Genomic DNA, 15,490 nt, shown 5'->3' with positions numbered 1-15,490 from the left:
CACCCTTCACTGGGTCATGAGTCATGACACGGCTTGGCACTCCCGGCAAGCGACTCATGTGCTGCAACTTTTGAATGCAACTTTCTCCAATCAACTTTAGTAGTGGACTGATGCATGACAACCAGCTCCTACAATATCTCTAACATTGTACATTATCAAACTGCTCACAGTTCCACGTCCACGACATGCTGTCACCCTGATCGCATCCCTCGAACCTCCTCCCTTGCCGCACATCCGAATCTCTCTACACCACGCTTTGAGCACCTCATGCCGTCGATCCTACTTGACCGGCGCCCATCTTGACATGGGCTCTTTGCCTCAATTCCTAACCAAACCCTCCCCCGTTCCTTCCAAGGCCGCCCTTCGAGTTCTTCGACAGATCGCTTTATCTCCTCTGACTCTTACTGTGGGCGGCCTATGCGGCGGTTATGGAGTTACATTACTAGATTTCGAGACCCGTCGAAAGATTCACAGCGCCCAGACTGCCCTTGAGAACAAACGGATTCTGCGTTCAATTACACATGGCAGAGGAGAAGCTTATGTCCAGGCTATGTTCGAGGCGGCAGAGAGGGGAGATGATTTAACCTTGTTCAAGAAAAATTATCCCAAAACTCACGCGCGACCTTTGACTTCCCTTGCCCATCTAGTCCAGGAAGATCCCTCGGAAGATCCATCGGAAGATGTGCCCGTCAGCTCTTCAGAAGAACACTCCACCCAGAGTCGTCCTCAGCAGCAAAGTCCAGTCTCAACCCGGCAGAAGTTGTTGCATAACTTTGTTCCCGCTACAACTAGGGCGAACCCTCAACCACAGAGACCGATCATCCGCCAGCATTATAGTGCCCACGGAACCAAACGTCTCTCCAGCCCGCGAGACGCAAACCTCCTCCACCACATCCCTAAGGGCTCCCGCGGACATGGGCACTTCCTACCAGAATCCAAACGGCCTGGATTGTCGCTGCCATTATCTTTCCCCTACAGAAGGTCTCGTAAGACGTACGAGACCACATCACCTATCTCAACCCATGTTTCCCTACCTCCATATCGTCCATTTAACGAGCTGGGTGGTCACCTCAGCCCCGACGACCAACCGACTCCTGCCACAGAAGCAGCTCCCTGGTTGTCAACAAATCCAAAGAAACTCCCGTTGGTGGAATGCTCTGACTACATGAGAGAAATCTTCGACACCGATCGCAATTACTCTATCGAATCATTCTCTGCTGAACACATTTTATCATCGCAACCACAACTCAGACAGAAATTGCTCCTCACATCTTCCAATGCGGAGGACCTAGCACTCATCACTACTTTCATCTTTGGCGACAAGCACAGCACTGCCTTGTCTGCGGCCCTCCGATGGATGTCGGTATTGGAGCACTTTGTGAATCGTGGTACAGATCTGGATTTTGATCTAGCAGAAGGCTGGTTTTTCGAATACAGAGGTTACTTCCCATTCGCTATGGCCTGCACACCTCCAGTCTTACAGATTGTGGAACGTCGTCTGTCAAGCGATGACAAGCTGCAGGGAGGGGCAAAATTTCTCTACCCTCGTCACTTCGCGCACTCCTTGTGGGGCAAATCTCGAGAGCTTCATACTCACGCCCTAGCGATCGCTTATCTCGAGTACTTTGCACAGAAAACGCCCGATTATACGGCTCAGGGTCTCGAGCTAGACAAGATCATTTTGCTAGCAGATATTTCCCATGTTCCTTTGAACGACGAGCTTTTGGCTCCTATGCTTAACTCTCTGGTTGATGACAAGAGAACGGAGCAAGCCCATCGGTTGCTACATGCGGTCGAAAAGCGCTATGGTTTCGAGATAAGTCAACAAAGCCTCGAACTACTGGCAATGAGCTACGCCACCGAAGAGGCATGGTCCAGAGCTTCAGAAGTAATCCACGAAATGCATGTTAGAAACTATTCCCGAACGGTGCCTACTCGATTCCAAGCTTTCTTTGCTAGGATATTGGAGTACCGTGGTCGTCATGATTCTGCGGAGCATTGCATCATCTACGCCATGGACCATGTCAGGGCGTCAGGTTTAGTGGTGTGCAGTGATGTTAGCAGAGTTATCGTATGCATCGCCTTGCGCGACGGCCGGCATGAACTTATTGCTGAATGGGAGCGATTTGTCGAGCACTTGTTCCTGCGGGTGGACGTCAGTTATTCTCAATATCACATTGTTACAGATATTGTACGTGTGTGGGAAGAGCTTGGGATCAGCTGTGCTGAAATTGCTAGCGCATGTCGTGCCATGGCGATCGGTGCTCGGGAAGATCCATTCGGCCCTTTCATGAGATCTTCTGTCTGGAAGCTTTTGAGAAAGGATTTGATGTTCAGACTCGAACCTTTGCTCAAAAGCTCGACCACCAAATACGATCTCAACGCGATACCGACCGCCTCTCTGATCCAGCTTGCTGAAAAGATTTGCCATCGTGCGGAATCAGGAGACGAGGCAGCACCGTTGCGTCAGATAAAGGTTCAACTGGAAGCAATTGCCGACTTGAAACAGACCTTCAAAGGAGAAAACTCGCACGATCCATTTGACTCTGAGACGTTCAGAAGAAAATCGCCCGATTACCACGAATACCGGCGTTTCAAGCCAAGGATCTCATCTCCTGACGATTGGGTACCCACACCCTCAGAACGTGTTCCTACCACCACAATATCTATCGACAAGGCCCTTGCTGAACACTATGCAAAGACAGGAAGGAAAAGCGAGGAAACCCACTCACTGCTCAAATCGATCGTAAGGAAACTCACATTGAGTTGCCGAACCACTCAAGCAATCCGGCTGCTAGAACGTGTCTACAACAGCAAACACGTCCAAGGACAATACGGAACTCCGTATGATGAAGAGTTGTTCTCGGAATGGCTATCTCTCGCATACATGTACGGATCTGAAGGATCAGGCATTACGGCTCTTTGGGCAATCATTGATTCTTACCGCCATCTCAACTTCAGCCAGCATTTATTCATGTTGATGGACCAAGCACATCGATCGGAAACCCGCAGAAAGGTCGGTATGGGAAGTGCGCATATTGCTGGTGCGGGGGGTCCAGAATTACGCCATCTTCGTGGTCGACTCAATGTCTTGCAGTCAGCGAAATCGCGCGCTGACGATGGTCCTGTGGGTTTCGAGGACTGGCAAAGCTGGGAGCAACGCTTGAGACAACCACCGTCCAAGGATATGGAATTCTTGACGTTGTGAGTGAGTTGATAAATAAACGTATTGTACATATATAATGGACGAATAGCGGTCATCGAAAATACCCAGAATAGTACTATATTTTGTTCGTTAACCATGTACTCCAATGACAACAACATCTCATCTCATAATCTTCTCTAGACCGCTGCACCGATGCACTGGACCAGATCAACTTCCTCAGACATTCTCCTAATCAGTCGGACCGAACGGACAAGGTGCAACATTAGGATCGAAGGAACTAGTCGTCGAGTTCTCTTCTTCGTCGAAGTCACTGGTGTCTAGGTCGAAAGGACCACCAGCCCCGGCACCAACACCAGCACCACCATCGACCTCCCCTCCAAAATTCCCAAACTCCTCCTCCTCTTCCTCCTGAACCCTCTCCCCATCAAACCTCTCATCCCCTTCCCTCTCCTCCTCTTCATCATCATCATCATACTCCTCCTCACTATCCTCCCCCCTCATCCCTCTCCACCATCGACTCCCGGCCCAAACCCCCTCACTATCCCCCCTCAACCTCTCCTCCTCCTCCGACCCAATCAACCACTTCCACTTCCTTAGAAACCACGGTCTCGCCTCCCAACTCCTAGTTGACCAAGCCACGCCATCCGCCATTGACCTCTCCCTCCTCCTCCTTCTCGACAAGCCCAAAGAATCCGATCCTCCACCCCAACACACTAACCCACCGTTTAACAAATCCGTGAAGAGGGAAATATGGTCTAAAATCCCCTCTGCTGAAGCCCGGACCGCGGCGTCGCGCATATGCGGGAAGATTATACAGTCGAGATAGGCCGGGTGCGGGGTGGTGAGTTGGGCCGGGGAGGGACGTAAGGAAGAGGAGGATTTCATGGTGCGTGCGATATGGGCGTACAGTTCGGGTGTGACGGAGAGGCTTTGCGTGGAGGAGAAGACGTAGAGGGAGGTGCGGAGGGGGGAAATGATGGAGGAGGAGGAGGGGTCGGTGGTGATGCCGTTGAGGTAGACGTAACAGCCGGGGAGTTGCGATGGGTGGTCGTTGAGATAGGCGGATCGCGATATTCCCATTACAGCGGCGATGGAAATGGATGCTTCGATGAGGTTTAGCGGGTTGATGCGTAGGTGGTTCATTTGCGGGGAGGAGAGGGTCATAGGCCCGGTGCGGGTTTGGAGGTATTGGATTTGGCGTTGTTGATGTTGGTTTCGTTGCCAGGTCTGGTGGTGGTGGTGGTGATGTCGAGGTCGTGGTCGTGGTCTTTGGCGTGGAATTACCGCTCTGTTATGGTTGATTGGTCCAACTGTCCATGGCGATGACCATGGCGGTGACGAGTGTGGAATCGATGTGCCATTGTGATTGAGTTGGTTTGATGAATGTCGTGGTTGTGGTTGAGGTCGTGGTCGTGAAGGAAGAGCCCAGATTCCTCGGAGATCCATATCCCCGTAGTCATCTTGAGTGTATTCAATATTCGATTGGGATTGAGTACTTCGTTGTACTTCTGGTAGTGTCTCACCATCATCGTCGTTGTTGTTGTTGTCGTCGTCGCTGCTATCGAATTGTGGTCCCGCGCTTTGTCCAAGGAACAGGTTCACGCCCATTGGAGCGTCGCCTATAGGTAGATCTCCTGCAGCGGCGAATGCATCGCCTAGATTTAGGAATTGGACTGGTGGTTTTGGATCTGATTGTAGGGGATCAGAGATTCGGTCTTGATGGCTGATGACTGATAGGCCTGCTCCTACTGCAGAGGCAGAAGCAGAACCAATCAAAGATCTCCTCTCTCTACCAGTGACAGTAACGGGAACAGATTCAGATACATAGTTAGACGTCGACGATGTCAATGAACTCTGCTGAACAACACCCGAACGACCAGTCGCAACGAATGCAGACGCTGACGCTGACGCTGACGCCGAAGCAGACTCTGGCGTCGTAGTCGTGTTTGTATTCGTATTCGTCGACGACGACACACCCGCCTGCTGTTCTAATTCCTCAAGTCGTTTCCTCAATTTCTCTCGATACACCTTTTGAGATCTTCGATTCTGTTCACGACGTTGTTCGGTAATACGTCTCACGTAAGGTTTTTTCGGTCCTGTAGAAGTATCATTGGTCTTCGTCTTGGTCTTGTTGGTGGTAGGTTTGGATGTTAGGGTTCCTGTCTGTCCAGCACCGGAGGTTTCTCCGGGGTTGGGGAGAGCCATGGAGATGGGATTCGATGTTAATGACAATGGCAATGGCAAGTTGTTCTGTCGGAGCGTATTTCAGAGAGAAATTGGGCTGTCAGGGCAGGATGTATACATAGATAGGGATGTAGATCCTCTTGCTTTTGAAATCTCTTTGTCAGGGTTCAGTAACATTAAACCATTGAAGATATTTGAGGAGTCCAGTATGGGTATTGGTATATCAATGTCGGCGGATACAGGTATGATGATGATGCTGTCGATGCTGGCAATGATCGCGGCCAGTACCGGGACCGGTACTAGTAGGTTGAGACTAAGACGACAAGTATGACTTGTCCAGGGTTCGAATGTACCCAATAATAAACCATGTACATAAAGACTAGAATACCATAAGAAAGAGAGGTAGCGGTGTGATAGAGACCGGATGTCACTTTCTGAGGAACTTAATCCTCACCAGGAGGTACATATTTCACGTACTATCAATGTCATCCTCAGCTGCTCGAAACCTCGGCCAATCATGATTGCCGACAACGTTGATCATCAGGCAGAACTACTCCGTACTGCTATGTTTTCGGCTTACATATTCAGATTATGTCAGCATGCATACACTGTAGGAATGTAAAGACGATCTACGGTGCAACATTCTAGCGTGACACGCATACCCCGTCTCTCTTGTCATTTTAAGTTATGCGGCGTGCCGAGCTTGCAAGGCTTCTCGGAAGATGCACCAACACCGACGTCATCCAAGTCAGCGGCACCGGATGGATTTATATATTGTTAACAACGAAAGTTGCTTGGTTGAACGTGTATTGTCTGAATACTGTACTGTCGGTAGCGGATATTGGTGTCCAGAACAACGCAGCGGGCTATGTTGATGCTTGCTCAACCGAACTTAAAGTTTCATCAGAAATGATATCATATTTCTCTCTGCCCATCATATACCGCCATAAATTACAAAATTTCGTCCATCATTATTCCATGGCTAATAGCCATTCCTTGCGATAAAAATCAATCCCGAGGGCAGTGCGCCATTATGCCATGTCATCCCATGAGTACCCATTCGCATCATCTGGAATATGTTCCATAGACGGATTGCCATGACACCAATTCTCGTGTTAGTGTCTCCATCATTTCCACACTTCCCTTTTGTCCAAAGTCCTTGTCTTCAACCAGGTGCACAGAGCCATCCTCTTCACTGGCTTTCGAGTCTTTCAATCCGGCTTCTACAGCTTTGACCAAACTCGCTGTCGGTAAATGTACATTGCTCTTGATTCCATTGGGAGTGTTGGCTCCCTTGGAGCTGCCGCTTCCACAATCTTGGTTTGACTGCGACGCCTTTTCTGTTTGCATGTGGCCGACAAATTCCAAGATGGCGGCCACTCGTCGTTTCATCTCGTTGAGGCTTGTTCTGGCTGGATGTGTCTTGGCCTTGGAGCTGCGCCCGCTTTCTCCATTGATACCATTCGGTGAGGTCCCGTTGCCGTTCAAATCGTATGCAATATCTCTCAATGGCGTGCCATTGTCTCCATTGGTTTGATCTCGGGTATATTGATTTCTAACAAGTCTTCCTCTTCGCGCGGGTGGTCGACCGGTCTTGCGAGTACTGCTTGCTTTTCCCGAAGAAGGCGAGTCTGCTTTGGCTTTGCCGTTTATTTGAGCAGCTTTGGAGGGTGATACGCTTGGTGAAGGAGGGGGTGAATCTGTTGATAGTCAGTAAACTTTATCCCTAATATCATAACTTGGTCGTTGCGTACCTTCTCCTCTTCTACGCTCGGACCGAGCATTTCGTTTACTAGCCGCTTCTGCTCGTTGGGCTGCCTGCTGCTCCTTCTGCTTGTCTCGGATCTCTTTGTCTTTGTTGTTTCGATTTGGGATTCCTCTTCGCGAGCTTTGGTTTGTGTTTCGGTTTGTGAGACCAGACTTGCTATTCGAATCATCTTGCTCAGCCTCTGGAGACTCGCTACGTTTTGAAGGCGCTGACGAGGAGTTCGACCCGGTGCGAGGTCGCTTCGCATTTTGTTTGAGACTGCAGAGCATTAGCACAATGGCCACAAATACGTGAAATTCTCAACTCACTCTTCTGACTCATCCCGTGTGCGTTTTCCAAGTGTTCCAACTTCTTTAGTATCCTCGATTGATCTTCGAACAGCCTCAGCTTCTTCGAATGTGCTCCGGCTGTTCATAGTAGCCCTCCGCTTGGTACTTTCAAGGGTGGCTTTCTTGGTTTCCCTTTTTCGGGATTGTTCTGTGTTCGAGTTTGAAGGAGAAGATCGTTGAGATGAGGGTTCGAGAACTGGGAGGTAGCGGGAGGATTTAAGCCTGTTAATCGATGTTAGTCAGTGTCTCTTGCGTGAAGTACGGCATGACTGTCAATCTTTGTGTGAACCAGGTCTAATGCGAAACTGACAACCAAAATATGGGTTGTCACATTTCACGCGTGCAAAAGAAAGAACTTGATGATTCACATACCCATTGACGTTCTTTGTAATCTTGTGGAAACGGGGTTTGCAGAGCTCGCAATAATACTCTTCTGGTAGCATGGACTCATCGAGCAAACCCATGCAACCACCATGTTGCCAGACACTGCAGGAGTCGCATTGAACAAAGAAATTGCCAGTTTCTTCGGTCAAGGATTCTGCGTTTGGTGCGTTCTGGCGGATGGTGGCTGAGGGGCCTGGGTATTCAGATTGTTCACATATGCAGCGAGTGACCTCCTCTTCAGTTGGATCAACGTCGATGTCATCATCACCGAGTGGGTTGTTGAGCACGGCTTCCTTGTCTTCGCCGTTGCGTCGACTGCGACGTGGAGCGATTTGATCGCTACGAGAGGACGAGTCTACACCGTCAACAGACTCAGACCGCTGAGTGGAAGGTGGTCGAGGAGAATTTGTTCGGTTGTGTGATCGTATGTCACGATCTAATTTTCCACTGTTGGAGCTGGTAGAGGAGGTGTGGTTTGGGCCGGAGGGAGGCTGCTGGGAGGAGCGGGCACGAGAGGAGCGTCGAGGACTCATGGTAGGAGTTCCCCGCAAGGATGATGGTCTGAAAGCTAGAATGAGTGTCTGAGAGAATTTGCAGCTCGGCTTTGGACATACTTGAGGGGGGAAGCTCTGTAGGGTGTAGGAAAGGTAGTGGCGCCGTGAACAAGGTCGGGTTAGCCGTGGTGTCTGGGGGGTGACAGTGGGCTGGAGGGAGAAATGGTCAAAAAGGCGTGCAACTTGAGCAAATGGGCCAGGATAAACTGGATGGCATGGTATAAAAGTTGAACAAAGATGTTTCGCAAAAGAGTATGAAGCAACGACAAGGTCGAATGTGCGGTTAACAGGTGGTTGCAAAAGGTCTGGGAGCAGACGAGAAGAACGAGGCCTCGTCTCGTTTTCGGGCTCACAGTCAGTGATGATTTGGACCAATAACACATTTGCCAGTTGACGGTGGCCAGCGAGTGCCTGGCCGGGTGGGTTAGGGCGATTCTTTTCCACCGACACCGACGGCCGACATAACTGGTACCCTACAGGTCCATGGGGTCCTTGGAGTGCTTTGGGGTGCTAGGGGAGAAAGGCTCCAAGGGCAACCCAAGGCTTCGCCACTTGCAGCCAGTGAGAGAACGGCAGAGAGTGGATGGTCAGTTGGAGTGGGCCCTCCATCTAGCTTTCTGCGAAGGTCAGTGGCTGCGAATTGGAGATCTTTTAGCCTCCGGTGGGTTTCCCCTCTTCCTGTTCACAGGCTTTCCAACCGGAAAGGATTGTCACCACTTACTTGAACACCTCGATTAAAAGAGTCAAGACGGGTAGCTTTGTGCCGGCGGCATTGAGATGTGTCGCTTGCGATGTTGCGCTTCATGAGTTGTCGGTCTGTATCATTTTATTGGCGGGGAAAGGTGCTCTGCAACGTCCCTCTCGTAGGCGCTCAAATTTGTGGGTGGCGGGTGGCAGGGGCGGATGACAGACCGACTTGGCCAAAATCAAGCAGGCACGAGGGTCATCGTGGGCTGTAAGCGGGATCCACCTTCATTCACGCCATCACGTGTGGGCGCCCTTGCCAAGCATCCAACATACTCACGAACTCGAACTTTAAACGCGTCTCCAAGATTCACGCGTCACAGGGGAATGGAGAGGAAGTCTGCCACGAAGGTGCCGACTACTAGACCAAAACGAGCAGGGCATCTGAGATACGTTTAATGACATGAGACAGATCAATAATGGTTGTTTGCTTATCGTTGCAGTAAAGATATATTGGACCTTCTGTAGGCCTTCCACCGAAAACCTATTGTGTCGTGGTACCTATGCTTCAAGTTCTAATATCACTATATAATACAGTCAATTCGTGATGTACGCTCGGAACGCTCGACAGAAAAACTCCATTGCAGTCCCTGTGTCATGCAAATACTTTCAGGAATCTGCACCAATCCTTGCAGTCATACTCCAAAGCAAACGCGATACCTGCCCATATTCTTCTTTTCAGAAAGGAGAGTAATCAATCGTGGCCAGGAATCTCGCCATCCAAAGATACTCCTCTCATGCCGGTGATCCTAAAACTATAAGAATAGTAATCAGGATGATAGGCTGTAATACTGCTCGGTTGAAGTGCAGACGATTATCGTAATATGTGTTGCGGCCGTCTTTTCGTAATGTCGTCAATGTAGTACAGTGTCATTCACGCTCTCCCAACCCTTGGTATAGTGATCTCTTTGCCTTTAGAACAATCGGTCAGGGCTAGACGGGATGGATGATTTCGAAGGGTCATTATCGCTCAATCTTTGTTGACGAGGAACCTGAATTCCCCCAGCTTTGGTCACACCATCTCTTCGGCCCATGCTGAGGAGCTCTGCTTCTTTGGACTTCTCTTTAGGTTCAGAGGGAGCAGGTATCGTCGGAGATTGTGGTCCAAGGTCTTGACTTCCGGTTTGGTCTCTCTTGTGTTTGATCAATAAGCTTAGTTGACTTTTCGTTCGAGGCAATTGTAGTGGCAAGCCCTGATCTTCGTCTGTAGAAGAGCCAGAATCGTCGTGTGCCACCGTCGTCATCTGCGACAACCTCCTACCTGATTCTGAGAACGGTTCTGCTTCTCTCTCTTTGCCCTTCCCCTCTATTTCCTCTTCGTCGGCGAAGCGAACAACGCTCCCAATTTTCCTCATTCTGTTTAGCCCTGCCAGATTAATGGAAGATTTTTTCTGATTCTCCACAAATTTCCCTCGGAATCCCGGATCTACGAGATCACCGGTTGGTGGGGGTGGGACAGTTGTTGATACTGTTGACCTCTCCGGCGCCGACTCGTCGCTTTGCCACGAAGATGCGGAAGGCAACGCAAAGGTGCTAGCACTGGGGCTCCCTGTTTGCTTCTTATCAGAATGTGAACCTCCATGCACATGGGATGAGACTTGCCTGGGGGACCAAAGAGCCCCGGAGGTGGATTTGGATGGCCTAGACGATTCAATGCGGGATTGATTGGTTCCTGGAGCTGAGAGCTTGCTCTCACTGCCCTAGGACTGTGCAAGGGCGATTTGGGAGCCATTGTTGCGTGTGGTAACTTTGGCGTACTCGATTTTCGTCTAGTAGGTTGTGGGCGTGACCTGGACTTTCCAGTAGCAACTGACACGCTATGCCTTGACCGACCACCACTAGTGGATCGAATCAATGATGGTCGTGAGCTTGACTCTGAGGTGTTTTGGGAAGTGGATCCCGACGTAGTATCTTCAGACTGGGGTTGCTGAAGAAGTTTGTCAGAGGCCTTGGCCTGGGTCGATGGTTTAGAAGATATGGCATGGTGTGTCCGTGGGCCTGGTGGAAAGTCCTGGATAGATTAATTTGGGAACGATGGAAGACGACCAAAGATGGATGTACCTCGTAAGATCCCAAGCGAGGTAAATGCATGGAATCGGCTATCGGAGTCAACTCAAATGCTTGTCCGCAGTGATGTAGCAGTCTAGTCAAAGTTGTGCTCGGCATGGCGCGTGATAGATTTGGACTGCTCCAAACCCTCCAAAAGAGATTGCTCGCTCTGGAACTGGAATCATCATGACTGGCATGACTTTGAATGGAGTAGACTATGAATTGAGTTAGCGCAAATGACGTGGCACCAGAGCATATATAGCCACCTCTCCAAAAGCGACGCAGTATGTCTTGATTATCAGTATGGGACGCCGTGTCAAGTACCAGTTGGTCATCAGGTGGGGGATGAATCAACCCTTGTGGAAGGATGGCGGCCATGGCATCAGAATTGAACTGATAGCCCAGTTTCAGACTATGCAGCACCAACAAACAAGGTGAGGATATGTTTCCAGGCAATACATGTCTCTGTCGCAAATTGCAGAACTGGGTGGGACATCAAGTCCTTGCAACTAGCCGAAAGGGCGGGCAAGATATATGACTGTCGCTGGCAGCGGCAGGTGCGATGGGAAGCAACGGGATTGGATTTGAGGTCAATGTCGGTGTGAGGATGTTAGGAAGAGAAAGCGTTGATATTGAGGCTAGGAAAATTTTCCGCCGATTCGAAGAGTGGAAGTGAAATCAGTAGTGTGTAGCGTAACTTGTGACTCAAGCAAGCGTAGCGTAGTGCTCATGTCAAGATTGGCCTTGGGACACCGACCTCAGAAGCTTGATTACCAGGCACCCAGGGCAGGGGAACCTTCAGGAGGCTCAGAATCGGGAAAGTACGGTAGTGTCAGTGCCTGGGTAAATTGAGCCCGGGGAGCGGGAGAGGATCTGACGGCAGAAAGCTAAAATTCCGGACCGGGTCAAGGCGTGAGGTGGAGGTTGACAAGAATTCAAGGTGCAACCAGCGATATTGGGCAGACCCGGAGAGGATTCGAAGGGTAAGAGGTGAAGTGGCTGTGTTGGAAGAGCAGAATATATGGAAGTGACGAAGGTACCTAATGAATGATATCCAAGGCAGTAGCTGGTACCAGTGGCAGAAGGACAGAAGGTGGCAGTCGACTGGAAAGTGCGGAATAGCAAAGTGGATATGAAAATGACGGAAGAGTCAAGACTGGAGGACTGGTGGACGGGAGGGGGCAGGGGAAAGCGGATTGCATCTTGGTGAAAGGGCGGGTGGACCAGGAAACGTGGAGCCACGGTAGAGGCTTCCAAAGTCATTGAAATGAATCTATTCAGTCAGCCGACCAACGCCTCGATCCATAGAATCGGAAAGAGTTTGATGCGGCGAATTGTAAGGTACCAACCATGGATCATCGGCCCCGAATGCAGGTACCGGAACCGCGTGCAGAGTCAGAACCTCGGAACCAAGCGACTGAGCAAGCAGTGAGTACATTAGTGACCGAGACTCTGGCAGACTCTGGCCAAGTGGGAGGAAGATGAGGGCTGGGGGCAAAAGAAGGAGATCAGCAGATGAGATATTGGCAGGTTCAAGAAAAGAGCCCTGCTGGAATTGTCTCGAGGATGCCTTGGTCTGTCTGACTGTACGTGAGAGCATCGCAGAACAAAAGTCATGGGGCAAAACAGACTATGATTGTTTGGCGAGTCCGCAGTCGAGACGGTTCTATGGGGAGGGCTACCTCATGAATGCTTGTATGCCACTGTGCTTGTGCAAGGTGATTATCATCGACGGGGACAGGTACATCGAATGTGAGACAGGCAGACAGCAGATAGGCCGACTGCATATCATGACCTTCTCGAGTATCAGCAAGAACGTGGTCTGTTGGATTCTAGGTATATACAAGCGAACAAGAGTGTAGTTAGTGGCCAAGTGGTCAAAGTGTCAAGTGGCATCAAAGTGATGGGCAGGGATTCTGTCAGGATGTCACGGACGCGAAAAGCAAATCGTCAAAATCTCGGCTATTCAGGTAGGATGCATACGCATATACGCAGATTTACAGTAGTAAGGCATAAATGTACATACTGTCTGTGGATGGTTCTGACGGTCTAAGTGGTTCAAAAGGAATGTAAGAGATGCTGTAGGACGTAGGCTAGCTGTCGGTACCCTGGAGGTTGTACCTACTGGGATGCGTGGGAGCTTGGGGGTGACAACAGCCGACTTGCTTTGGAGTTTGCACCTGGTCGTCAGTCATACATGGAATGCTTGCTCACTACTAATTCGAATCTGCCAGCCTGTAGTAGCCTGGGGCAGTGCAATGATCTCCATGACTCGGAGTGGATCACAATTTTGAGGTATCAATCAACAAAGTAAAAGTGATCCTCCATGTTCGACCGGTCGTGCCGGTAGGTACATCCGTCGAGGTTCCAAGTTACTACGTTTTTTGTTGTTGGTTCGGTCCAATCAATCATTCGTCTTTACATGGCGGTCAATCGGCGTGGCTGGCCCAGAAGATCCTTTGCACCGGATCGAGGGCGACACCCAAATAAGATATTCCTGCTTCAGGGCCTTGGACAATATACTCCTCACCGCTTGATGTCGGAAAGGGATCAGCGCTTGGATGGTGGCACCCAGGCACCTAGGACAGGGATCGTGGAAAAGTGGAGGCTATGGAAAAGTCGAGAACTCAAGAGCCAGATGGCCCCCAGTTAGTGACTTGGAGCGTTTGCTAGGGTGGGACTGAGAATTATGATACTGTAGTAGTGTACTGCGAGCGTACTGTGAGCGTACGGAGTACTTATTGGCGATGTCAATGTTCGATATGTGCTACTACCTACCTAATTCGCCGATTGTAGGTTAACACAATTCCCCATGGATGTTACAGGTACCTACCTACAAGATAGTTACTATAGAGTCTGCTTCATGGAAAAGTCGAGCCCTGCTGCCATGGTGCCATGGTTGTTCTTGGTGTCGGCGTTTTGAGCAGGGATGAAACGACTCAATCCATGCCTTGAGTAGTGATGCATGGTTGTTGATTCGACACCATAAACTTGCATGGGAGTCTCGGGCCTTCGGGCGCTCCCGGTGAAGCCCAGCCACCAAAGAATTCATCGAAGTGAAGGTGGCATTTGTGGTTTGTGGAGTTTTGTGGCTCAGGATTCTCCGACGAGCGAGTCAGAGGCAGCCATAGCAGTTGTACCAGAGTACCTTACCTATCGTGCCTGCCTTGGTAGTTCCTTAAGTACCTATGCAACAACAAGGTGCCACGGGTGTTTACTAGGTATCTACCTTATGAACCTGGTTTCTACTCCCACATCGGAGTACTCGCCGTTTCTCAACTCGCAATACAAGACAGACAGAGCTTGATTCCCCGGTCTCATTTCCAGCCTCCATCTCCATTTCACCATCAGACGGATCCACCACCCGCTCCTACCCAGCACACTCGTGATGTACAATCTGTAAGCGACCTATGATACCTCCTTCCTAAATGCCTGAAAAAACACGGAGTTCTCCTGTTAGCCGGGTGCCTGGGTGCCTGGCTGGAAATATTTGAGTAGTAGTGACTTCGTACACATATCTCCGCTGAGATATTGGAAGTGGGGGTAAAAGGTCAGGCATAGCATAGCGTTAGGTAGTGTTGGTAGTGGTAGCACGGCGTGTTGTGGTCCCTTCCCCTAGCCCTTCAGAGTCTCGGCCCTGTCGCTGCCACATGGCTGTTTGCCACTAACGGGGAGCTAGCTTAGCTCAGCGCACCGTAGGTTAATGAACACCAAGCACTGAGCAGCACCGAGGCCCTCGACTTGCCAAACGACCACCCCATTTCTAGGTACTCAACCCACGCCACCTTATCTAGGAACGGGGATATCTACCTATCTTTGTACATGAATCATGTCACATGCGTAAGCATTTGAAGCAACCATCCACGCCATCCTCAATCTTTGCCAGGCCTTTGATGTCTTCATCGGGATATGTTACACTGCTGTCGATCCTGCAGTGTCTTTGCCTGCCACCTACTTGAAAGTCAACCTCTTTCCCTCCAAGCCGTAGATCGGTTGTTCTGGAGCGCCAATCCAAATTACCCTCTTGGCTGACTTTGCTTCTCACAGTCAAAAGCCCACCTTCTAGACTTGTAAATCACGAACAACATGGAGCCAGACATGGGCAGGACTCACCTTTTCCACCATCATGTGTGACAGAGCAACGGTGTCACCCCCAACGATTCCCCAAGCCACCTTTTGCAGTCGATGTGTGGTTCTAGGCTCTGTAGCCGAAGCACGCCAGCCTTGTCAAGTCCAGCCGCATCACAGGACCACTCCCACGTTGCTTCCATGCACCCGCCACCCATCATCGATCGTCGTCCCACACCCACGT

The 15,490-nt window shown here is 50.3% G+C and overlaps 4 protein-coding genes across 4 annotated transcripts; 1 reads left to right on the top strand and 3 right to left on the bottom strand.

The window, feature by feature from the left end:
• The first annotated feature begins 129 nt into the window (after window positions 1-129).
• On the top strand, window positions 130-3,306 carry PV10_06151 (uncharacterized protein). The gene has a single exon (XM_016370916.1). The coding sequence runs from the start codon at window positions 305-307 to the stop codon at window positions 3,206-3,208; it is 2,904 nt and encodes a 967-aa protein (XP_016223209.1). The 5' UTR covers window positions 130-304; the 3' UTR covers window positions 3,209-3,306.
• PV10_06150 (uncharacterized protein) lies at window positions 3,214-5,768 on the bottom strand. Its single transcript, XM_016370915.1, has one exon. The coding sequence runs from the start codon at window positions 5,369-5,371 to the stop codon at window positions 3,395-3,397; it is 1,977 nt and encodes a 658-aa protein (XP_016223208.1). The 5' UTR covers window positions 5,372-5,768; the 3' UTR covers window positions 3,214-3,394.
• Window positions 5,769-6,248: 480 nt separating this feature from the next.
• On the bottom strand, window positions 6,249-8,731 carry PV10_06149 (uncharacterized protein). The gene is made up of 5 exons (XM_016370914.1): window positions 8,446-8,731; window positions 7,820-8,392; window positions 7,427-7,669; window positions 7,105-7,376; window positions 6,249-7,050 (listed from the first exon to the last, which is right to left on the bottom strand). Exons 2-5 carry the CDS (start codon window positions 8,362-8,364, stop codon window positions 6,416-6,418), a joined length of 1,695 nt encoding a protein of 564 aa, XP_016223207.1. The 5' UTR covers window positions 8,365-8,392; window positions 8,446-8,731; the 3' UTR covers window positions 6,249-6,415.
• Window positions 8,732-9,565: 834 nt separating this feature from the next.
• PV10_06148 (uncharacterized protein) lies at window positions 9,566-12,247 on the bottom strand. Its single transcript, XM_016370913.1, has 4 exons — window positions 11,445-12,247; window positions 11,191-11,393; window positions 10,732-11,140; window positions 9,566-10,678 (listed from the first exon to the last, which is right to left on the bottom strand). The coding sequence occupies exons 1-4, from the start codon at window positions 11,554-11,556 to the stop codon at window positions 10,044-10,046; spliced, it is 1,359 nt and encodes a 452-aa protein (XP_016223206.1). The 5' UTR covers window positions 11,557-12,247; the 3' UTR covers window positions 9,566-10,043.
• Window positions 12,248-15,490: the final 3,243 nt, after the last annotated feature.

Source organism: Exophiala mesophila, assembly GCF_000836275.1.
Source record: "Exophiala mesophila strain CBS 40295 unplaced genomic scaffold supercont1.4, whole genome shotgun sequence".
Lineage (NCBI taxonomy): Eukaryota > Fungi > Ascomycota > Eurotiomycetes > Chaetothyriales > Herpotrichiellaceae > Exophiala > Exophiala mesophila.
This window is presented reverse-complemented; position numbering and strand designations above follow the sequence as displayed.